Below are 25,967 nucleotides of genomic sequence, written 5' to 3' on the forward strand. Positions count from 1 at the left end.
AGAGAAGATTCCACAGTATAATGACACTCACAAAGGATTTTAACATTCAGTGCTTGGAGAGTCTCCAAACTGTCAAAAAGCCATTTAAAAATTCTTGGATGCTTTTTTTTTTTTTTTTATTGACTCCAAGGGAGAATGGGCCTTGAAAATGGCCAGGCTCCTCAGTAATGTTTTGGAACATGGAAGCAGTCATAGTAATAGTTGTAGGAGAGGTTGATGCCATTTGTGGAGAGCCAGCTGTGTCATAGATAAGTACTAACCGGATTCAGCTGGTGATAACTGGCTTCACAACCTTAGGCCTGCTATTCAACCACTTAGCTCCCCTCTTTAGCACTTTGAGGATGTGAATAGTCTCTTGCCTCCTCCAAGGACTGCCGTGAGATCATTTTGATGATTGATAAGAAATGTTTAACATTGTGCCTGGTGTATGATATGAACCTAACCAGATGGCAAATGTGTCATCCTAATTTCTCATTCTTGGGACACACAATACAAGCCAGGTGTGGAGGTATAATTTTAGCATGGCAGGGGTCCCAAGCCTGATGGATCACCTGGGCTATGTAGCAAGATACTGTCAAAAAAAGGGAGAGCTGAGATTAAAAGAAAAAAGAAAAAGAAGATACATATTGTAATGGTCCATCCTCTCCCTTTAAGAGGCAATCCCCACCCACTCCCTGCCCCATCCACTGAGGCAAACAGTTCTTCCTTCTGCTTCCAGCCTGAGTCCCTTTCTTTCCTTTCCATCTCTATCCCAAAGAGGCAGCTTCCTCTCTACTTCTCCTCCTCCCCACTGTTTCTTTTTCTTTCTCTGTCTCTGACTCTCTCTCTCTGCTCTTCTTCCTTCTCCCCTTCCCCCTTTCCTCTCCATAACCCACTAAATAAATGCCCACTTTCTCTGCTTGGCACACCTGATAGGTCTCTGTCTCTCATCCACTATGCAGCTCCCTGCTTGGAATCAGCTGCCTTTGTGGCCCACCATGGTCTTGGGACCCGCTGACCTTCATGTTCTGCCGCTGTGCCCCTCGGGGAACAACAGCGCTTTATTTTTACCATAACATTGGTGCTTGTGACTTGGCCACGCTTTCTCCACATTCCCTGCTGCCCACAGGCAGGCTGACTGAGGAAACGGGGAACAGGGTTTCTTTACAACCGCTCTGCACACCAGCACACCACTACGCACACCAGCAGCTTCAGTGGTGGGTTTTCCCCTTCCAGTCAGTCAACCACAGCCTTCACGTCTACAGTTGAGTCCTTCACTGGCATTCATCTCTGGTTGCTTCCCAGAGCTAAAAACGTGATCGGACAACCCAGGGTAGTCCATCCGTGTTAGCACTGCACATGCTGTATGGCGCATCCAATTTGGGGCCCAGGGTCCCTTGGATTTTTCTTTCTCTTTTCTCATAAGTGGTCCCTGCTGTGAGGGACCTCTTGGAGTGACCCCTAGCCTTTCTGGCATCCGAGTCAGGCTTTAACACCCTCCCTGTAGAGAGAGGACGCTCTTCTACAGGCCCTGCTCGTCTACAGGCCCTGCGGGGTTTGTTCGCTGTTTTCACAGGTTTTCCTGGTTTCAGCTATGGTATAAACCCTCAAACTATCAGCCTCCGGCCTGCAAATGCTCTGCCGGCGTCCCACAGGCTCCACTTCTCCTCCAACTATCCCTACCACCACTACCACTGGTCCTGCAGATTAGTTGGATCCTCGAGGCAGCTGTTTTCAATTCCAGCCTTTGCTGTCTGCCGTGGCTTGTTGCATGGCAGCTTGATGAAAGGGCGGATCACGCCTCTAGGTCTCTCGTTATGTTTAAGATTCCTGTGGCTCAAAAGAAGTGGCCTTTTCATACAACATGTGACCACTGCCATTTTGACTGAGGTCAGGTGACCTCACCACCATCTTAACTGACAGCCGGATCAGGTGACTAAGTCCCACTATCTTTACGGAGGTATACCCTGCCTGGTCCCCTGGTTTACTTATGTTTTTATCTCTGTTATATGTGTGTTTTGTGCAGTGGCATGCCTTTGGTAGGACCCACCAAGAGCATCCACTTCGTCCAATTCCTGTTCACTGTGTGCACGCACACATGCACATATAACTTAAATATACCTATGTTTACTGTTAAGTGTTATAATTGTCTGCCCATTATATCTCACTCCAGACTAACAAAGCAATAAGTCTCATGTTTTAAACTGGCATGTACTTTTAAGTTTCTTACAAAAATACTTTATATTTAATCCAATCCTGCTTTAAAATATATTAAGCTGTTCTCTACTGTTGTCAGTTCTGCTGTTAACCTTCTACTGCAAGCAGTTTTTCTTCTTTCTGTCCTTTTACAACTATAATAAATCTTACCTGCTAAGTTGAGAGCCAGTACAGTTGAGCTTGTACTCAGCTCTCCAGGCAGATTCTACAGTGTAGTTATAACTCATCAATACCTGGTAAACAGCCCTCAACTGCTCAGAGATCTGGGGAATATGGAATTTAAATATTTAATTATTAAAAAACTTTTCATAACAAAAAGAGACAGGTTGGCTCCTAGAAGCAGCACTCTACTTCCTGCAAAGAAGGCAGAAGACAAATGGGCACAGAACAACGTCCATCTGCAATTTTCTTCAGCTGTCAAGCACTGACCTCTGGGTAAAACTGCCTTTCATCTAAACTAAAGATCTCTAGACAGTGGACAGAATGACTGGAATCGACAGCCTAGCTGCTCAGGTCAAGGTAGGCTTGTCTTTCTACAGTTTGCTTAGCCTACAGGATCTTCTGGAGCCCGGCAGGCCCTGCACTAAACAGCAAAAGAAAAATATGACCCTCATCAACCATGGAGGACCCTGAGGAGTAGCTCTAGGCACCAACCAAGTAAGTTCTCTGTCGTTTTTCAATCAATAACTCATGTAAAATTTTATCCTTCTCAAAGATCTCCGATGCAGTTTGACAGCTGAGAGGTTTTGTCAGTTTAAAAGGAAAACCTCACCAAACAAATTTCAGTAAACTACAAATACAAGTTATTAAGGTATGTATCTGCAAGTTATAAAGATGTGAGGACAAATACACGTTATCAAATTTCTCTCTCATGCTGCCTTTTATAATCTTAAAAATACTTTTTATTTTGCAAAAAATATTCGTCACAGTCATTCCGATATAAGTATGCTGCTGTTTAAAACTTATGTTTTCATAAACCCAAGAAATTCTTGTGAGTTCCAGGGAGCTGAATTAAAGAATCCACCTTAAACAAGTCAGACACACCCCTCTCACTTCCCTGGTCCTAAAAAGTTTTTTTTTTCCTAAACTTAACTTTGTACTCTGTTCCCCAATACCTTAAACAGGTATAATAGACACCAGACAATTCCATACCACAAACACCGGACAGAAGCAAAGAGACCAGCTATGCCAGGATGTGACCAGCACCCAGCTTTCTCAAGTTTCCTCCAAGATGACGCCCACAAATAAGCAGGAAGCAGTCTTGAGAATCTGCAGTCCCAATTTCTTTAACCTGTTGTGCCTAACCTCCAGGCTTTTTATTATAAAAAAAAAAGAGATGGGAATGTAATGGCCTGCTCTGTCCCTTTAAGAGACAAGCCCCACCTACTCCCTCCCCCATCCACTGAGGCAAGCAGATCTTCCTTCTGCTTCCTGCCTGAGTTTCTCCCTTTTCTTTCTCTCTCTCTCATAGAGGCATCTTCTACCTCTCTCTCTTCTCCCCACTTCTCCTCCCCCCTCTTTCTCTCTCTGTTTCTCTTTCTCTCTGCCTCTCTCTCTGCTCTTCTCCCTTTACCCCTTCCCTCTTCTCCCTTTCCCCTCCATAACCCACTAAATAAATACCCACTTTCTCTGCATGCCATGCCTAATAGGTCTCTGTCTCTCACCCGCCACGTGGCTCCCTGTCTGGGACTGGCTGCCTTTGTGGCCCACCATGGTCACGTTGTCCACTGCCCACTGCTGCCACTTGGGGACCTGTGGCATTTTATTTTTACCATAATACATATTATCATATGAATTTCATAAATGATGGAAGTTGATCAAAAAAGTACAGGGGCTTTCTCAGAAGGCCAGAACTTACAGACAAGCCTTGAAGAAGCTCCAGACACTTCTTGTCGGTTGCTCTATCACACCTCATAATCATGGCTGTCCTGCAGCCCCATGCTCACAACAGTTTATGTCAGAGATTTCAGTAAACTCTTACGGAAGGTAGGAGAACAAATAGTCCTCTGTGATCACACTTAAGATCTTTTCTGGGTGTAGTGGCCAACTTTTGGTGCACATGCTGAATAAGACTGACAATAAAATGGGAGAACATCTCATCTCCTTTGGCAATCCACCACAGCCCTTGCTTGGCTCAAGTCCGGTCATTGGCCTTTGAGATTTCCTGTAGTTTGGGAGTCAGAAATCCTGAGCTATATGTGTGTGTGCATGGAGGCCAGAAAATGTGAGCCGATTTCCACACTGACCAAAGGTCAGAGAGTTGGAACTTACCTCTAGTCCTTCAAGGTTATTGTGTTTCTACCTCAAAGGTCCCACCTAGATTTAGAGCAGAGAGCTCTGCTCTATTAAGGTTATTGTCAACAGGTGTGGCTAATAGCCAGACCTTGTATTTCAGGACTAGAGAAAAAGATATGTTTCTATCTCAAAAGAAAGAAAGTCTCCGGATCCCTTAAGGAGATAACTTTGGATTCCACCTAGGGAGTGGTTTACCTACAGAATGTTTCAGTCTAGGGTGTGAGCATGACTTGTTTTGTTCTAGGTACTGAATGGTTAACTAAGGATGTAGCTTGTGCAGGGCAGTAGTTGCGCACACCTTTGATCCCAGCACTCAGGAGGCAGAGGCAGGCAGATCTCTGTGAGTTCTAGACCAGCCTGGTTTACAAGACAGGCTCCAAGGCCACAGAGAAACCCTGTCTTGAAAAACAAAACAAAAAAGGATGTAGCCTGCGACCTTCAACTGGCTTGTTTATTTCCTTGTATCATGTTAATGCAGCTTTTGTCTTATTCTTTCCTTTTGTGATCAGGGGTATTTTAAGCAATTGAAAATTAAGCTCAGGTGAATTCCAGTACTCACTGGAACTCCCTCCCTATACTATTCTATATGTCTCTCCATTTCATTATGTTCATTTGCGTCTTTATATTCTTTACTATATTTCTAAATCCCCATGCCTCTACCCTGGCAAGAGGTATTTTTGCTGAGGTTGGTCCATGACGTATGTGTGTGTGTGGGTGTGTATGTGTGCATATGTGTTGAAACATAGACTTTGTCTATATATTTGTGCATCGTCTCTGGCTGCAGTTGCACTACACAGCAGCACTGAGTGCTTGCAAGAAAAACGCCCACAAAACCTAAAACCTCTACCTGACCACCAACAAAGAATTCACCAGCCCTCTGGTGTAGTCGAGTATTTGCCAGTGCAGGAGCCCAAAACATATTCAAACGTAAGCACCAAGCGGAAGAGTGCCCATTTCCTTACTGGTTTGCATGTGGATGCCAGTGACTTCTGCAGGGTGGGCAGTGTGATTTGAATCAGTGCTTCCTGGAAGATCTTCTTCCGGATGGTGCTGCTGTCGTAATCATATTGCTGCGAACACAGAGACACACGCTAAGGAGCAGTTTTAATCCGTAACTTTCACTGAAACAAGAAAACAAAACGCCCACCCAGTCATCTCCCTTCCTCAGCCCCCACTAATTTCTGAGGATTCTCATAAGTTTGGGGCCTCAGAAATCTCTTTCTGGAACTCTAGCATAAACTGCGTCTTCGCTGTGGAGTCAAGATCCATGTCACCCTCCCCTTTTACAAATATGGAAACTGAGGCAGGATCAAGCCAAAGAAGTGATATGCTGTTTAAAGATGTGGCTCAAACTGGAGCGTGAGTTTCATTACCCCCCGAGCTGGGTAGACACAGGGGAGTCATGGATATCAGTTATGCTCTGTCCCGAAAGCAGGGTGGGTGGCTTTCAATAATGTCCATGAGGGGAGAGAAGACGTGACTTAAAGTTCCATCAACACAACGAGCACCCTGAACACCCCAAACTGCCGAGTACACAGCAGCACTGAGCGGTTCCATCAGAAACAGACCGGTGAGGACTAAAACATCCACCTGAAATTCATCAAAAAGTTCGCCCACCGCTAACTGGTTTAGTCCAGGGCTCGAGAGTACAGAGGCGTATAAGAGCACATTCAATCTTAAGAGTCAGCAAGAAGCCGGTTAGTGGTGACACACGTCTTTTATTCCAGCACTGGGAAGGCAGAGGCAGGGGGATCTCTGTGAGTTTGAGGCCAGCCTGGTCTACAGAGCTAGTTCCAGGACAGGTTCTAAAGCTACAGAGAAACCCTGTCTCGAAAAGCCCGAGGGGGGGGGGAGCCCATTTCCAGCCTGGTTTGCGTGTGGACGCCAGTGCCTTGTGCACAGGCACTCAGGAGAATTGCTGTGGGCATGTAAACACAATGGTTCAGCCAAAAGAAGAATGGCTGGAGAGGCACGCACTCCCATTGGAAGTCATAAGGCCACCAAGAAGAGAGGCTATGGGGAAAGGTAGGAGAAGTAGAACCACCAGGGCCAAGAGCCTGATTCAAACATCAGTAGGCATGTTCTTGCTGGAGGTGGAATCTGTTCTGTACTCATGGGACCACCCCTGGCAGGAACCTCTTTTTTTTTTGGTAGTAAATGGTAAGTTCATGGTTTTAACTGTAGGAGCAAGTTCATTTGAATAGGAATATGATAGTTTGAAAGAAAATGCCCCCACAAAGGGAGTGGCACTATTTGGAGGTGTGGCCTTGTTGAAGTAGGTGTGGTCTTGTTGGAGGAAGTGTGTTACTGTGGAGGCAGGCTTTGAGGTCTTGTTTATGCTCACGATATTGGCTGGTGTCTCAGACCACTTCCTGTTGCCTGTGACTCAGGATAAGAACGCTCTGCTCCTTCTCCAGCACCACATCGGCCTGCACGCCGTCATGCTTGATGCTTAACAGACTAAACCTCTGGACTGTAAATGTTTTCCTTTATAAGAGTGGCCACAGCCATGGTGTCTCTTCACGGCAATAGAAACCCTGACTAAGACAAGGAGACAATAAACAAGTCAAAAAATAAATGCTTGCAAATTGTCAGAAAATCTGTGACCATTTGGGCTGTCGCACAGAAATCCAAAATCACTGAAAGGCCAAATCTTGAAGAAGATCTGTCCTCTTATTAGAGAAGGTCCCTGGTACCTGGTGTCTGCAGAATACTGTAAGTTGCCACCTTCTAACTAAACATATAAGTACAGCTTTTACAGCTACCCGATGGGCTAGTAGTGAGGACTCTGTCTCTTTCCACACCAATTGCTCTTTTCCAAATATTTGATTTTTGGATCACTTGAACGTTTTTGCAATTACAGTGTCGCCTCTCTAAATAAAAGGGAAGTTAAGCTGGATATGGTGAAATGTAGCCAGTAGACCCAGGATGCTTGGGTTCAGGAATGCAGAACCATCAACAGCTGGACACCCATCACATAGGTCTATTTTACAGTCCATCCAATGTTTAAGGTGACTGCAAGGTTTCCAGGAAACCCCAACTCTAGAGCACATGTCAAAGTGTATGTGAGTCCCCCATGGTTGTGTATTTCCGTGGCCCCGTTAGCTCGGCTGGCTACAACACTGACCTTGAGGTATTCTAGGTTCCTTTCAACCCCAACACCTGACGATTGGGATACCTCCCTACCTCTACCTCCTTCCTCTCCTGTCTGCCTAAGCACTGGTGACTGATTTGACCTTACCCCTCAGTGCCACTGCTGGTGTGTTATTTGTGCTTCAATGGTCAACACTGCTTTTCATCGCGACAGTTTGGGCACCAGAGATCCTGCTGCCTGGGTGGCATCAAGATGAGGCCTGGAACTCTGGGTCCTACCTTAGATCCGATGGGACATCCCTCAGACCTGAGAGAATATCCTCAGACCCTACAGGACTTCAATCTTCTGTTCTAAAGCACTGTTTTCTGGAAGCCTGAGATCGCAGCTACAAGTGGATCAGGTGTAAACACCGTTTCAGCTCCAAGCTTGTGGTCCACGGCTGTGCTGAGCTTTAATAAATAAGTCCAGCTTCAGAGAAACGGCTTCCTCATCTGCCGTGGGGGGGAGGGGGGGAGTCTAATAAGCTCAGTGAGAGTCAAAGAAAATAGTTCATCTCTGGGGTCTTTTTCTTAACAGCCTTCAAACAGGCCGAAGAGACGGCTTTGTGAGTAAAAGTGTTTCCTGTCCTTTAGGAGGACCCAAATTCTGTCCCCAGCACCTACACTGGATGAGTGACAGCTGCCTGTACTCCAGCTCTGGGGATCGGAATCCTCTTCTGGCCTCCATGGGAACCCACATACAGGTGGTATGCATTCACATAGACAAGTGCAAACACGTATAAATAATAAAAACTAAAAAATATGAATCTTTGGAGTGACAACTTAGGAAAAACAAATCTTAGGAACATGAATTTTTAAAGGACTTTAAATAAGTACCAAATACATGCAATCTCCTATTGTCACGACGGTCTTATCATGGACTTATACCTAAAGTTCCTTAAATCCATCTCACGTGGCAGGTGTTCTTTCCCTTGGGCTGGCTTCTTTGGCTCTAAGTTTTGGGTTTTATTTAAAATGTTACTAATCTCGTACTTGGAATACTAGGCTGCAGCTGACCTAGTGTTATATTCTATGCAGTATCTGTCACGGTGTTTGCGGTGGCCAGCCTACACATTTGTCAGGTTGTGAAAGTAACCCCACAAGACTTCTAACGCGTTAGTGCGGACGACATGTGGTTCCTGAAGACGCCACTAGATGGCAGGAGAGGCATGAGAGTCACGCTAGGGAAACCGCGGGGAACAATGGTCATCTGTGCTTTGGAAACGGGGATGGGATGAAGGGGCGGTCAGGGCATTTCCCACTAAGGAACAGGAACAGGGGTCACAGTCTTGTCAGATGATCCCACAAATGAAGACAAAGCTCTTACCTTTAAGACACGGAGCTTAACCTTCTCGATGGTAGCCGCTGTTTTGGAAGCCTCTCCTTGGAGGTGCGGGGAGAGCAGCTGTTCAAATGTGAACACCGCGTTCTCCATGAGCTGTCCATCAATCAGGCCAACACAGAAAGAGACCACAGTCAGAGGCTGGGAACATGGGCCCGGCCTGTCTGCCTAGGCTCTGGCAGGAGGAGATGAACAGAGTTCCCCCATGGACAACTGAGGGGTGACACACGGCTCATCATACTCCCTGGATTGTGAAACAAAAAACCTAGTGGCCACTATGAGATGGGCAGAGGGTGGAAAACACCCTTCTTTATACATGTATGCATGTCTGTCTGGCTCAAAATGGCATCCTTATGTCCCCTCTTCTACCAATCATTCTTAACGAGAAAGAAGCCCCGGTACGAAGGGACTTGGAACCACGGTCTCATTGTAGCCATTCTCCTCCTCCATGCTCTGGTGCCTCAGACACAGATCACATGACAAGGTGGGAGAAGGGCCCACATCTAGAAGGACATAAGTCATCTGCAGCACATACTCCCTCTATTGACACCCTATTGTCCCATTCGGCCCTCTTCCTCCTCGAGGCTAGTGTTCTGGTTGGAATATGGAATGGTCCTCGTAGGCTCATTCCTGTTTATGAATACTTGGTCCTTGGTGGGAAGGCACTGTGTGGGGAGGCTATTGAATCTTCAGGATTTGGGACCTTGCTGGAGGAGGCGGGGCCTTGCTGGAGGAGGCGGGGCCTTGCTGGAGGAGGCGGGGGCTTGAGGAATCTATAGCATCGCCCCTCCTCCAGCTCAAGCCTTCTCTGCTTCCTAGTCACCAGCCATGATCTCCCACCTTTGAACTCCAGCATGACCTCTTGCCTTGATGGAACTGTCCCCTCTCAACCCGTAAGCCAAAAGGAATCCTTCCTGCCTTTTGTTGTTCCTGTTGAGTATTCTGTCACAGCACTAGGGAAGGACATTAACAGAGCTGAGAGGAGAGGCAGGGTCAGGGCTCCATGGCAGTAATTGCTACCACACTGGGAACAGGGCTTCACTGTTCAGGGATATGATGCAGCTCAGATGGCTTAGTTTGTAGTTGTGCCTGTGTTTGTTTCTCCAGGATCCAGAACTATCCAAGAGACTGTTTTAATACTGTTGCGTAATTTTGCCATTTATCCCTTATATTTTTTTTAAGGTAGGATTTCATTCAGCTTTGAATGAACTTGCAATGTGGACAAAGAAGACTTTAAACCCCTGATTTGAACCTCCTGCCTCGACCTCCCCAATTCTGGAATTCAGGTGTAACTCTAGGTATCTGGTAGCCTCTTTCAGCTTCCAAGGGCATCTGTCTGCTCATGGTACACATGAGGAGACATGCACAAAAATACATGGAATAAAATACACCTTAAAAATAAAACTCAAATATGAAGCTGTAGCAGGTCTCCTTGTAATGAGGCAGGGAATTCAGCCAGTGTTTCCAGACCCTGGCTGCATGTTCGAAACAGTGGGAGATAAGTGGAGGACATTCTCTATGAGTCTCAAATACATTATAAAATATATTAACATATTATGCACACACACACAAATATATATATAAAAAACATATGAAATCACTAGAGGTGGGGCACCACAACAGTAGTTCTTAAAATTTCCCCATGTGTTTCTAATATGCAGCCGAAGTCTGAAGCCTTGACTCAACCCATCAAATAATTACCAGCTAATGCTACTTTATTTCCCAGATTCCCATTTTCTGAGGAAAGACGAAGCCAGCTGGAAGGACACCGTGTGTCCTCAGTCAACCTGACTCTGGAAAGAGGCCTCAATTCCCTGAGTGCAGAGCAGCCCCGCCGCATCTGCCATCAGGCATTGCATCTGCCATCAGGCATTGCTCCTCTCCCTCCCTCCTCTCTTCTCATCCTCATCCTCCCTGAACACCCTTCAGTTCCCACCTCTTGCATGTAGTTCTGTGTCCTCTGGACCACCAGATCAACGTGAGGGAATCTGAAGCGGCTCTGGAGATCCAGCAGGCGCTCTGGAAGCAAGGTGACTTTAGTATAACAAGGTTCCATCTTCACAGAATCCAGAGGAAGCTTCATCAACTGGTCCACGTGCTGCATTTAGTGGAAGGAGAAAAGCAAATGCCCTTAGGTGCAGGACTCTTTCCTTGATATTACACAGTACTAAGAGCTACATTTGAAATGGTCAAGCATATGTTACGAGTGTTAGTTACAATTTGCACCACTCTAAGACATCTTCAACTGTTTTATTTTTTTCTGTGGTTCCCTAGGGCAGCTCTACCGCTAGGAAAGAAACAGAAGAACCAACGAATATCAGGAAGTCTCAGAGGCACACCCAAGCAGGGGCTCCAGTCTCTTTAAGTCCTCAGTAGTCTCCAAGTCCCCACTTCCTGAACTCAGGAAGCAGCCAGGCAGGCTCTTTGGCAGTGAAAAGTGTCACTGGGCCCACAAGTCTGCATAAGATTCTTTAAGGGGAGGAAACTTGTTCCATTTTCTAAGCTTAGCTTAAAATGCTTTTAAACTTGATCAGTGGAAGCTTAAAATAAGCCGGAGAATGGGCAAAGACAGGGAGGAAATGGCTGAAAATGAGTGCTCTCAAGAGAAGCCGTGTAAAAGGCAGGTGAGTGTGACTAACATAGGAGACCCTGCTGGGACTTTTCCAAGGGCCCACGCCGTTGGGATTCACAGTATTCACTTTAAAAAGCAAACAATGGAGCGGTCGCCCTTGGGATTCACAGGGGAAAAGTATTCACTTTAAGAAGCAAACAATGGAGCAGTCTGCTGAGATGGAATTAAAGGTTAAAGGGGGAAAAGCATGGTGTTACACCTCCTTTTGTCCTACAATTGTAAATGCATCAATTTCCTTTTAAAACATTTATTTTACTTTTAATTATGAGTATATATGTGTGTGTGTGTGTGCAAATATGTGCATGTGAGTGTACGTACCCATAAAGGCCAGCAGAGGGCAACAGATCCCTGGGAGCTGGAGCCACCTGACATGGGTGCTGGGAACTAAATTTGGGTCCTATGAAAGATCAGCATGTGCACTTAACTGCTGAGCACCAGGAATATTTTACTTAAAATAATTAATGGAATAGGCCAGAGAGGAAAAGAGGGTGTCTATCTTATTACTATCAAATTGTTGAAAGTTTAAATAAGTGATAACACCCCTCGCAGACCATAACATGGAGAGAAGGCTCCTTCCACAGACAAATCAGTACAATGCAAAATTTAAATTATGTTTTGAAGTTTGAGGTCAACATCTGTTAACAAGAAAATACCTTCCAACCTAGGAGTCTGCCCCACTGAAACAAAAGTGTCAGGATATAAGGAATGTGTGCATAAACACTTACACATGTGCCTATGATGTGACAAAATGTGTGTACAAAGTTATTAATTACAGCTTTGTTCATGGTGTCCGTGATAATGGGATGGCTGAATAAACCACCTCATTCTAAACATGAAATATTATGTTGTCATTACGAAAAGTGATTCAGAACCAGATCAGTTACCTTGGAAACAGTTTCATGAAATCATTTTGAAGAAGAAACCTGTAAGCAGCTTAGTATATAAAATAACTGTATTTTTCTAAAAACAAACAATGTAAGATAACAGCACTGAAATGTGTGTTTTCTATATTTTCTAAGAGGCAGAAAAAACAGAACAGTACAAGCTGAGTTGGTGCTATTATTATTATTATTATTATTATTTTTGGTGAAGAAGTGAGTTGCACCAGAAAATGAAGGGGAATAAAGGCAAGTTAAAACACACACACACACACATCCCCCTTACAGGCATGTTCACAAATACATACACGCACACACATACACACATGCACACACACACATCTCCCATATGGGCATATGCACACATACACATGCACATATACAGCTGTAATAAGAAGCTCGAGGCATTCATGAAATGATCTTAGTTTTGTACAATCACATGTATGGGCATAAAGAAATGAGGAAAGTACAGCACAGGAGGGTAACTATGGCTTACCACAATCTATCATGTATTTTATAATGAGCTCGAAGAGCTGCCAGCACACAGAAATGAAAAATGTTTAAGGGAATAGAAGTGGTAATTACTTGTTGGATTATTCCACACCATCTGCACATATAAACTGCTGAAACAGGCATGTAGAAGCCGCTTTGGCTAAAAAAGCATTGACTCCTCAGGTAGGTCCACAGGTAACTAAAGCAGGATAAATAAAATGCTGGCATCTCTACCTTCATTAAGGGCCTGCCTGTCCCTTTTACTTTGACTGAGGCAGAGATAAAGTCATTGTCCTAAGCCTACAGTCACGTTGGATCCTAGGAGGAGCAGTCTTACAGGATGTATCCACATACAGACAAGGGCAGATACCCTTGCGGGCGAGGCTACACCTGGAGAGAAGAGAGCCTCCTGTAGGGTCAGGTGGCTCCCCAGAGGTGCTAAGGGTGATAGGGACAACCTGGAAGCTGGAGAGGGAGAACTGGCGCAGTGCTCAGGGAGACCAGGACAGCTGATGCGGTCCCACCCTCCATTTAAGCCTAAAGCACATGCCAGCACTTCAGAGACAGACTTAGTCTCTGGACTCCTTTGTCTGCTCCTCTCCCAAGGTACCACATGACCCCCTTCCTCTGCCTGTCACCATTATTCATCTCTTTGATTGGCATGTTGTGACAGATAGCCTGTTGTGGCTGCTGGAGCCAGGCTTCTGCCTTCAAAGATCTGCTAACACTGTCACACCGTAGCTCATAAATGCGTACAATTACAATATACCAACTAAAAGAAAAAACCCTTTTAACTGATATCAGGAAGGGGGAGAGAGAAACAATTACCCTAACAAGTCCTATCCTTAATAATATGGTAAGTGCAAGGCAAGCGGCCAGTGTCTATGTCAGCAAAGCTCCTCCGGAGTTCCTGTTAGCGAAGAGCATGCCCTCCCCTACTTCCTGACTCAATAGACTGAGGTACCACTGGTTCTTGACAGGCATGGCTTTATATCAGGAATCTACAGCTGTGGAAACAAAGCAGCAAGTGTTATTTAAAGTAAGGAGATAGGTTTATATATGAACAAATAAAACGCGCTAGTACACACACCGGACTTTCAGTCAGTCAACTGGAGGGCTTGGGGGTGGAGGCAGAGGGACTAGGAGCAGTTGTTAGCAGTTCTGGCTGCTAATTTTGCCTCTTTACAGACATGGAATTACATATTTGAGTTGGCTGTTTCACTTGTACAAATATTACTTTTTCAACTTAGAAACCATTAATAAAGAAAATTAGGTGAATTTAGCTATGAATGGATGGATGGATGAGTTACTTGGGTAGATGGCAGGAATACCAGATAAATGGATGGAAAGGAAAAGGAAAGAGGAGAGAGAAAGAGAGGTTAGAGGGGACTCAAAGGGAGAGGAGGGGAGAAGGAATGGGAGGAGATAGGGAGAGAGGAAGGTCAGGGGGAAGGGGTGAGAGAAAGGCACCGTGAAAAGCAGCCCAGTACTGCTGGGAACTCGGCTCCCCCCTCCCTTGCTCTCCTACCTCCTTCAGCTGGACACTGTCCTGGGTGGCATGGAAGCTCTGGCTGAGTTCATCTACTTCTTTCTCGAAGAGTGCCCGCACTTCACTGAAGCCTGAGCTCACCGGTCCCATCACCTCCTCCAGAATGGAGGCCAGGAACGGCTGCACGCTCTCTCCACAGCTTTTCTCGGCTGGCTGAGCCACCATTGCTGAGGGAGGAAGAGGTCAAAGGGCAGCATGACTTGGGACAAAATTAAGATTCACGGGCCACACCACAGCTAAATGGCCCCTGGGTGATTCTGATGGGCAGAGCAGGCTGGTATGATGGATCCTTTGCCAGCATTCAACAGGCTGCAAACCCACTGGATGCTTTGAGACCCAGGGTGTCTCCAGGACATCTCCTGCTCCAAGCTTCATCCTGCCCTGGGAAGACTGTAGTTCTCTATTTGATCTCCACAAATGTGCGATGACCAGACAAGTTCACTCTCCACGGTCATCACCACAGATGAACACTTTGTCATAGCAATAGCTTAATTAAGGCAAAACCAAAATATCTTTCTGATAAGGATGATAGGCTTAGTGATCACATACACACACACTCATACACACACACACAAGAAATCATAGCAGGGATGAAAACACCCTCACAGTCATTCTACCCTCTAGACACTGTCTTTGGTCCCAGCTCCATGAAGCTGAGCGGAGCAGGGAATCAGCATGGCTTGGGTGCAGAGGGCATATTCCTGGCCGCCTAGGTTCAGAAGCAGCAATGTGGTTGTGAAGAAGGAGCACAATGCACGGATTGGGAAGACCAACTTGGTGGGATCCAGCGGATGGACAGCTCTTTCTATCATACAACCAAAACGGGAAGAACCAGCTGCCCGGGACGCCCTTTGGCCTTCCATGGGGGGAGACAAAGAAAGCTGGTCACATTAGATGACTTTGCCAAGGTCAAGACTAATGTGCAAATGCAGGACTGTAACTCAGAACTGTTTCAGTTATTCTGGGCATGGCATTCAGGAACTCACTGCGCTGTGGGTTACGTGCTCAAGACCTGTGCAGGGCCCAGCAAGATGGTTCAGTGGGTGAAGGTACTTCCTGCCAAGCCTGATGACCTGACGTGATCCCCAGGGCCCATGTGACAGAAAGAGAAAACTGGCTCCTAGCAGATGTTCTTTGACCTCCACACATGTGAAATATGCACACCCATGTGAGCACGCGCGCACACATACACAGACACACACATACAAAGAAATGATGTTTAAAAAAACAAAAGTCAGCATTCAAGCAGGTAGCACTAATCAGACTTGGTGGTTTACCAAGGAGAGAGAACGAAGATGGCAGTGGGTGGGGAATGTGGAGGGTGAGCGAGAGGGGAGCCGGGAGCGGATATAATCAGGATATATTGTATTCATGTGTGAAATGATCAGAGAATAAATAAAAGGCCCCTTTGATGATAGATTCAAAAACGAAACAATTTGAGTTTTGTAAAATTTTTTTAAAAAGACTTGTTTGAAACCCAATTGCAAAAGTTCTTGCCAAGAAGAATAAACTGCCGGTTAATCGGCTTCGTGAGAGGAGCGGCTGGAAAAGCATCTAATTGGGGTTTCAGGAGAATCCTGACCACTGACAACACACAGCGATGATCTCCCAGTGCCGGGGGGTGGCATTTGTCAGGTGGGTGGAGACGGGCCGTGGTCCTCTCCTCAGCATCCTCTGCCTGCTACCGCCTGCATTGTGCTCAGCCCCGACTCCACCCTTCGTCCAGTGTCCTCTCACCTGGACCTTCCTTCCTCCACCTCTGCTGGTAAACATCCTCTTCATCATGCCTTCAGGGTCCAGTTCATATGCCACACATCTGGGAAAGCCTAATGACCTCCCACTAGGGACAGCCTAATGACCCCCACCACTAAACTTCATGACCTGTGGCCTGCAGGTGTTTCCTACCAGGCTGAGTCAAGATTGAGTTCCACATATATACACTGTACCCTCTTCTAATTCAAGAGTCTCCCTGCTGAAAAGCCTAGATGGCTGGGGCTGGTGGAGCTGGAGGGGCCTGAGTCAGAGTCTGCTATACACGAGCCTCAGGTCGTCAGGGACATTCCTTAACCATGGTCTCAGATTTCTTATCTGTTAGATAGAGACCTTAGGAGCAATTATTCCGGAGTTACAGTGAGGAGGAAACAAGCTTACCATTTTCAGAGTACTCAGAATGGTTGTGACCCTTAAGGAGCCCAGAGCTGTGGGCTTTCTCATACATTCTAGTCACCTAATACTAAAGCAGGACCCTCCTTAAGAGGCCCCCAGTTTTCTGAAATGGTCCCTTTTGTTCTGGCTTCTCTGGGAGCTTTTTTATCAAATTTTCTTCCTGTCTTGGCATCTACAAAATGGTTCATGTCTTCCGTGTGTAAAAGTGTGTTGATGGGAAGCCTCTGGGTCCTCACGCTCACAGGAGCAGAAAAAGTTCGTACTGAAGGTAACTGTGGAGCAGAATCAATGGCTTCACTCCCAAGTGCCATATGGGTAGAAATGGAAAAACAACTCCTGTGGTGGTCTGAACAAGAATGGTCCCCATAGGCTCACACAGTTTAATGCTTAGTCATTAGGAAGTAGCACTAATTAAAAAGGATTAGGAGGTGTGGCCTTGTTGGGGTGGGTGTGGTCTTGTTGGGGTGGGTGTGGTCTTGTTGGGGTAGGTGTGGCCTTGTTAGGCTAGATGCAGCCACTACATCGGAGGAAATGTGTCACTGGGAGTGGACTTTTGAAACCCACTGTGAGGTTTCAAAAGTCCAAGCCTGGCCCATGTCTGTCTGTCAGCAGCCTATGGATCCAGATGCAGACTCTCAGCTACATCTTCCGTACCACGTGTGCCGCCATGCTCCCCAACATGACAATAGTGGACAAAACCTCTGAAACTGTAAGTGAACCCCAATTGAATCCTCTCCTTTATAAGAGTTGCTGTGGTCATGGAATAGAACACTAAGACAACTAAATGGTCCCCAAGCTTTCCCAAAACCCAACACCATTCACCAATGCAGCTGGCTTCCTTCTTTGTAGGTAGAGAAGCAGAGGCTGGGTTAAAATCCCTCTGCTATGTTTTCCTTCCTCCTTCCCCTCTTTCCTCTTTCTTTCTTTGCAATGCCACACTTTCTTTTCCAGCCTGGAACTCACCATCCTCCTGACCACAGCCTCCTGAATGTGAAAGATTACCAGTGAGCCCGCTGTAGCTGCCTGAATTCCCAGTGAGCCCGCTGTAGCTGCCTGAATTCTCAGGGAGTCCTCTGGACTTGCCTGAATTCCCAGGGAGCCCCCTGTAGCTGTCTGAATTCCCAGTGAGCCACTGTACCTCCCTGAACTTTGTTTTAGAAAAGGGTTTCCCATTACTTCCTTGCAAGAGTTATTTTAGGGAACAACAGCTACTCTGGAAGCTCCAGAAGATGGGGTAAAGGACTCTGGTCTAATTTCAGTCTGGGTAGTTAGGCCTGGATAGGTCTGAGAGAACTGAATTTTGGTGGGTTTAGGTATACACGGAATTGCACCATACACTCCCACTATATTGGCTGTGAGGCTGGACAATATCAAACAGAAATCACCCTGATGCTAATCTGTACCTGGTTTTGGAGGCAATGCAGAAACAGGCCCCCAAACACCACACACTTGCACAGTGAACTCTCTTCTTACCTCCTCGCAGGAGGAAGCATCCTATGAGTTCTGAAGCACACTGAGCTGCAGTATGAAGAAGCTAATCTGCAGGGCAGACAACACCCCTGGTAGACAGGCCACCGTGGGAGCACAGGATCTCAAGCTCCACAGCGAGCTCAGAAGGCACTTAGCAAACGTTCAGCGTGTGAGCAATCATCTGCTCCCCGACTATCCAGAGCCACTACTAAGGAACAATCACCGAGAGACTTACACTCCCTCCCTTCACAGAAACATTAGGCACGCTTTGCACATAGGGCTCAGGACTCTTAAGACTATGGAACTGCAGAAAGTACCCTACAGACCCTGCCAAGGTTACTGAAGGCCTCTGTGTAGGGAGGGCCAGCCATTTCCTGCCAAGGGCTGGACAATAGAGACCTGTGGCTCTGCGGTCCTAGGTCCGACTTAAGGTTCCAACAGCTCAGTTCTCTGATGTGGCCGCATGAATCAGCTTAGGCTGTGAACTTAAGGATGAGCACGACTGTGTTCAATATGACGTCATTTACGAAAACAAGCAGGACCAGGCCCAGCTTGAGGACCGCAGTTTGCCAGGCACACTCTCGTCAGGCCTTCCAATTCAGATTAGGAGACTAAAGTAAACAGAAGCCAAGTGCTACCCTCAACAACACTCGACTAGCTAGTATGTACACTGACTTGGGATCACAGATACAGATTGACCAATCCTAAGCAAAAATTGGAGGCTTTTCTCTCAAAGAAAATTATATTCTTTACCACGATACACAGGCACCCATCACCAGGCAGGAAGCAAATTCCCTCCATCTTGGGTCTACAAAGCATCCAGGGTAAGATGAGGGTCCTAATAATATGCCACTGCTTCTGGGACCCCAAATCCTGGGACACTAAAATTCCTGCTATCAAATGACACAGTCTTTCACTAGAACCTGGAATATCCAACATGCACCTCTTAAGCCTTAAGTCATCTTTGGTTTATGATACTGAATACAATGTAGACTTTACATAGCTGTCACATGGCTGTGTAGGAAACAACAGGGAATTCTGCACTTGATCACTGCAGACATTTTCCCTGGGCATTTCCAATCTGTGATTGATGGAATCCATAGATGTGAGAGCCCTGGGGACAGAGGGTCAACACATTCCCTCTCTGTGTGCATCTCCAAGGGGATGGCTCATTTATTTGGACCAGCAGGGGGTTACTCCACCAACCTCTGATCTTCCCAGCTAGGAAGTTCTTTGAGTTGACAATCTGGTCCATGTCGGAGCGGATGGTCCCTTCCAGGCCCTTTGTCAGGGCTCTGCACTCCTCCTTCAAGGCACTTAATCCTTCCGACACTTGGTGCTGAACCAGACCATAGGCCTCCTCCAGGAGCTGTAACACAGAGCAACGCATGACCCGTGACTAAAGGAGCTACAGAAGGGAGGAAGCAGGCACAGCGCAGACTCGCATGTAAACAAAACGGAGCACACATTCAAGCTTCAAGTTCTTATGTCAGTGAGACTGAGCAGGCTCAAGATAGACATTTTTCTACCTAGGAAGGAGTTATTTTAAAACAATACCACATGCCCGAAAAGTAAAGGGATGGGAATGTTCTCCTTGATAGCACAGTTGAAAAGCAACATGGCCGCTTACCCCAAACCAGGCCCGCTTCCTGTCGTTCTTCTTCCCTTTCAGTTTAGGCAGCAGATCGGTCTGAAGAGTCGGCAGGAGTTCCTCCATCACCAGGTTACTCAGGACCTGCAGGGTAAAGGAGGCCGCAGGGCATCAGTGGATGAAGGCCAGCTAGAGGTCTCATGACAGCACCCCTGGGCTACACAGGCTCAGAGGCAGGGGAGCGAGGACCGAAAGACTATGAGTGTTGACGCTGGGCATGGGACTTAAGGCTGTGCACATGATAAGCGCATGAAATCTTGGTTCACAAGTTCAGAGGCGAATATTCTTCAACATTCACAGGGAACAGAAGTGTCTCTATTCCTGTTTTCTCGAAGGGAAGAACATTTTCCTCAAATTCAAACTCCATGTTCATGCTAAAAGGACCTCATGCATTTAGAATGAGAAGAGAGCTTCTTTTTATTCCAACGTAATATTTTTAGTGATTATTTGGGAGTTTCACATAATGCACACTGATCACATTCACTTCCCAGTCCTTGTGACCTTCTCCATCCCCCAAAAAAGGAAAACAAAGAAAAAATACCAATACCAAAGGAAAAAAATACCGAGTCTATTTTGTGTTGCTCACTGGAGCATGGTCAAAACCCCAGTGTCCAGATCCTTAAAGAAAACCCGAGTCCTTCCCCACCCCCACCCTGCCGGAATCCATCAGCCGTGAAGAGCTACCCTTCAGCATCTCTATCACAGTTTTTAAGAGCTGAGAGGGAGCTTTCAATGGCAGATAGGTCATCCTTAAACAGGAGAATCAAGTTTGACTGTGACGGCCTGAGGCCGGCTGTTCTTCCAGGATCACTCTTTCTCAAGTCTCATGTCTTGTTCTCCTTACCCCTGCTCTTCCCACACACTCTTTCCACCCTTACAAAAAGAAGGGAGGGACAGAGTAAAGAAGAGGCAACAACTGCTGACCACTCCAGGCTCGCACTGCACTGCCCATTCCAGTCCTTGTGTTGACCATTCACTGCTAGCATGCCCAAGGAAAGAGCTAGAGGGGGTGCCAGGGGAGATAGAGCCGAGGTAATGGACAAAACTAGAGAAGCTCTTCAAGGTTAAACCTCTTCTAAAGAGACAGAGCCTAAAAGGACCCTGGAAAGAAGAAAGAGAATGTATCAAAGGGACAAGGGAGAAGATACTGGTGAAAACGGAAATGGACAGTGGGAACCAGAGAAGTCAAAACAGACCAGGTGCAGAGAGCTGAAGGCATTGTAGATACCAGTGTGTGTGTGTGTGTGTGTCTGTCTGTCTGTCTGTCTGTATACCTGGGCATTGCCTACTTTGAAGTATGATTTGTGAAATGGTGTATTGCTGGATATGGTTGCACATGCCTATAGTCCCAGTGCTTAAGAGGTTGAGAGAGGAGGATTGAACATCCCCAGGTCAGTGTGAGCTACATGGTGAGATCCTGTCTCAAAACAAAACAACCAAGACAAAGGCATCAGAATTGGTTCACTTGTCTTTAATTAAGCTCATATTGTTAAGCAACAGAACATTCATTGTTTCGCTGTGTCTTAAAGGGAGGGGCATACGTCCTTAACAAATGTCTCCCGGGCTGCATGGCTATGGGAGAAATATTTTTGCTTTATATTTTGGAAGGACTGTCTCTTGGTTCCCAGGAGAAGGGATTTCCTTCCAGGGACATAGAGCCATCTGGGCTAATGTCTAAGGCATAAAAGAGCTAAAATTCTTTCTTATGTTGTCTTCTCCCACTCTGCTTTCTGTATTTAATGTCATGGAACCCAGAGACCTGTTAAAATCTCAAACACTTTGCAGCAATGTCGAGAAGATGGAATCCCTTAAGAGAGCAAGCAGCTAGCTCCTTCTCTTGGATGTAGGTTATCAGATGGATAATTCTGCCATTTCCCTGTTGTTTCCTGAAAGCCAAGGTCGGCAGTGGGAATGCGCTCCACCACACACTAACTGTGAAGCACCAATCCTTAAGCCTTCCCTGTTGACGGAATGAAGACAACACTGTTTTAATGGCAGCTTTCCGTTACAGCCATCCACCGAAGAAGGGAGCGGGAAGTTGTTACACGCTTTTACTTGTCCACGTACTAGCTGGAATATCATGACTGTTTATGCAAAGTACCATTAAGAAGTCTGGACCCCGCTAGGCGAGCAATAGAAGATAAATTAGCACCAAATACTATGAAACAATTTGACATTTGTGGGCTAAGCATAATTAAGGGGACATCAAGAGTTTTCAGAGTGCTTTGTAGGAATGTTTCCAAATCTATCCTAAAGTTCTGTGCTGATCAAGGCCCCTGTTCCTTGGATCTGAGTGGTACTCCACACGTCCACTCATGAGGCCCCCACTCTTCCGCCTCTGCTCCCAGGGCTGACTTGGGGTGTCTTTGCTGCTCAGACTCACTTAACCAGGAGTCTTCTCAAGATCACAGCTCAGCTGCAAGAGCAGCCTGCAGCGATGTCTGCTAGGAGGGAGGACACTGCTAAGAAGGGCAGCAGGCAGCAGAGCACACGATCGTCTGTGAAGTGGAAATGATATTCATCCAAAAACAACTGACCCCCCCCTTCATAAAAATTCAATACATTGGGAAGTAAGGAAGTTCTTTCTGTGCTCGCTGGTCAGCCACAAGGCAGTGGACAGCCTCTCAAGGCTCACTGAATGTAGTCTTTCTCCAGGGCTCCATTGTGGCAGCGTGGAACTTGCTGGACTGAGCGACAAGCAGTCTGCTCCCCTTGAGCCCTTGGACTCCTGGGAAAGAAACTGCTGGGCTTAGTACAGCCTGAAGGGCTCCTCTCTGCTGCGGTGTGGATCTACCTAGGCGATGAAGATACAGAGACAGGGCTTTCACAGGCCTTGAAAATTCACTGATGGACTTGTGTTTGCCTCTCTTAACCACTCTCTGTGGCTAAGAGATGAATCCTCCCCACACTGTGCCTTCTTTTTTTTGGAAATTATAAGAAACTTGACATATGAAAATATCATGAAAATCAGCATGTTCAGCAATTCAATTCAATGGGTAACTCCTGGTACGCAGGTCCCACCCCGAGATTGGAACCTGTGCCCAAGAGTTACCAAGTCTGGCATGAGGAGAGAGAGCTAAGAGGGATGGAGACGAAAGCAGAACTTAATGAGAAATGACGTCACGGTTGCAAAGCCTTAAATGCAAGAATCATAATTACCCAAGTTTGTCCTTCTGCAGAAACTGGATTGGTTTTGAGCACAAGTGTGAATAGATTTGAGAAGACACAAATGTTACACACAAAGGCCAAAGAAACCCGACATTCCATTTGGGTGGGCTTGCAGTTTTCTGGTCTTTCCCACACAATGTTCCAAGAAATTTGCTCCTATTTTACAACTTAGGGTCTTAAAAAGAAAATATGCCTGGGAAAATGAGAAAGACGGGGAAGAGAAGCTAACGAGGGTGGTGAGTGGGTAGGGGTTGGGAATAGCCCTGAAGCTGGTAGGGCCTGTGGTGCCGAGGCCCGACCATACTCATCCCACAATGCCCTCCTCATCCCCTCACGCCAGCTCCATCCTGACACTACTTTGTCCCTCGCCTGTCCATTCAGGGTGACCTGACCTGGCCACTCTCCATAAGCAATGTCCTGAGTCTGTGGGCTTTTTGAGGGAAAGTAACTAATATAATAAATAAAATAACAAAGGTTCTCTGACCTCCCCATCAAATAGAATGCACTGAGTTTTAATTTTCATAATCTTATATTTTGAAAAGGAGAGAAGATGGTTGGAAATTTTAACTGCTGGGACGTGGAGATTAAAATTTCATCACACATACAGGAAACTAAATACGCCATCAGATTAATCGAAACGAACAAACCAAGCAGGGCATGGTGGTGGGTGCCTCCGATATGTGACTAAGGAAGCTGGGTTGGGTAAGGCAAGAGTTTGAGGTCAGCCTGAGGTACATGCTGAGACTCTATCCCCAAACAATAGCAACAAAGCCCAAACCACTCACTGACAGCCACACCACCATGCCCCAAACAAGCAAAGAGCACTCACGGATGGTCACACCACCGTGCCCCAAAACAACCGGAGTGCACTCACTGACAGCCACACCACTGTGCCCCCAAACACCAGAGCGCACTCACATACGGTCACACCACTGTGCCCCAAAACAACCAGAGCACACTCACGGATGGCCATGCCACCCTGTTTCCTGTCAGATTGAAAGCTGTGAGGAGGGGGTGAGACTAAGAAAGGAGGAAGCCCCTTCTGAGGGCAGGGTCTGTGTCTGACTGGACCCTTGGCCCTGTGTTACTGAAGGACTGTAGATAGGTGTGTCTACTTAGAGGGTCACACTCATGATCATCTGAATAATGTCCAGTCTCGGAGGAACAGCAACACCTCAGTGTGGGACGTTTTCTGGTCGTACAACCAGGCAGCTCTGTGGGAATCACGAACCAGTCTCCCCTACCTGGCTAATTTAAAGGCAAATAATAAATACACCTGGTCCCTGCAGCTACCTGACAGTTTTGCAGGTTGCTTTCTCTTGGGATTTTATTTGACAGTGCTCACAGCTCATATTGATGAGTAGAAAATATGTTGATGTTTTTACCAGCCTACAAATACAAATACTTAACATCCTGCCAGGCATGCTATTCTGAGACATTGCTCTGCCTGGACCTTTGCCTAAAATAACCATCACCATGTAGGCCTGCTATGCTCACGCAAGTTATTACTATGACAAGAATGACATATAAAGGGTCATTCAGCTCTCTTGCACCTTATATAGCACGTAGCACATTAGCCTAAAGGGAGAAGTAGACAGAAAACACACACACACACACACACACACGTTAGCCTAAAGGAAAAAGTAGACAGAAAACACATACACACATGTTAGCCTAAAGGAAAAAGTAGACAGAAAACACACACACACACACACACATTAGCCTAAAGGAAGAAGTAGACAGAAAACACACACACACAAGTTAGCCTAAAGGAAGAAGTAGACAGAAAACACACACACACACATTAGCCTAAAAGAAAAAGCAGACAGAAAACACACACACACACACACAACCCTGAAATACTAAACCCCGGAAAAGATCTATTAAGTATTTGTTTTCAGGATAAAGGAATGTGAACTGACATGTGATTAAGACTGTGAGTGAAGGAAGACAGGAAGCGAATGGCATAGCCCAAGCTCGGGAGATGATAAATCCCGGTCTAGCTCCATGGTTAGTGTTAGGCTCCTGGGTGGGGCAGAAGACAGCCTTCCTTTGCCATCTGTCCATGCACATATAACCCTGAGACCATCATCTGCACAGGCAGGACCATTCTCTCATGTGAGCTCTGAGCCACAAGTCCCCAGCATAATGCCTGGCATAGAGTGGGCACTCAGTAAAGTTACTGTGTGCACAACACTGTGAGGGTCACTTGGCTGTTCCGTGCCTCCCAGTTCCCTCGCCCAAGCTTCCCTTCCCACTCCTCAGGATGAACAGACTGAGGATCTGAACATTATGAAGTACCACACAGAGCATTTTAATGCAGAGCTCTCTGCTAGCTATCTGCTAGTTAAATGTGTTGTCTACTTGCTAGGCTAGTCAGTAGCAAATGCTTCTACTTCTTACACTCTGGGTTTTCTTTGGGGCATAAAGTATTGTAAATCTCAACTTCTCAAAGTTGTCCATGGCACTTCTGCAAAGTATCAGAGACTAAGAACTGTTAGAAACTCTAAAGTGTCCTTGGGTTGGGAATATACAAATACACGCGTGGGTGGACTGAGGAGCAAAGGAAAGCCTTATATTTGCCTTGCAGTGAAATGGACAGGAAAGACCTCGTGTCTGGCTTTGAGAGAGATGTTTCAGCAAAGCCTCTGCTATGTTTGGATTAATCAGTAGAGGCTGAGAAATTGTCTTGGAGCTGTTTAAACCTTGAAGAACTGCTGCGTCTGGGGAGATTCTGCACTTGGTGTACATGAGAGCTTGCAGCTGCACCGGCCTTGGTCCTAAGACACTCCTGGCAGACCTGGAGTTCCTATTTTTGATTATGGCTCCCCACGAACAAAAGGGACTGATATTTGTGGGGACTGTCTGCTTTCACGGGCAGCAAGGGCAAGATGACCTTAGTAGCCCAGCCTCTATTAACCTTGTGTGTGTTTGAATAAAGTAACTGGAGTGAGCTAGCTGGGTGTCAGTCTTTTCCACTGCTCCTTCGGAAAATG

General features: G+C 46.3%; 1 protein-coding gene across 1 annotated transcript in view; it reads right to left on the bottom strand.

Moving 5' to 3' along the window:
- The window catches only part of Niban1 (niban apoptosis regulator 1), a 148,008-nt gene that overhangs the window by 11,111 nt on the left and 110,930 nt on the right, over nt 1–25,967 (bottom strand). Inside the window, exons 7-12 of the mRNA XM_057770625.1 lie at nt 19,783–19,887; nt 19,359–19,521; nt 14,496–14,683; nt 10,902–11,063; nt 8,951–9,061; nt 5,454–5,561 (exon numbers count right to left, since the gene is read on the bottom strand). Of these exons, the coding sequence (XP_057626608.1) occupies nt 5,454–5,561; nt 8,951–9,061; nt 10,902–11,063; nt 14,496–14,683; nt 19,359–19,521; nt 19,783–19,887 (837 nt within the window). The remainder of the gene's footprint in view (nt 1–5,453; nt 5,562–8,950; nt 9,062–10,901; nt 11,064–14,495; nt 14,684–19,358; nt 19,522–19,782; nt 19,888–25,967) is intronic.

Source organism: Chionomys nivalis, chromosome 5 (genome assembly GCF_950005125.1).
Source record: "Chionomys nivalis chromosome 5, mChiNiv1.1, whole genome shotgun sequence".
NCBI classification, from domain to species: domain Eukaryota; kingdom Metazoa; phylum Chordata; class Mammalia; order Rodentia; family Cricetidae; genus Chionomys; species Chionomys nivalis.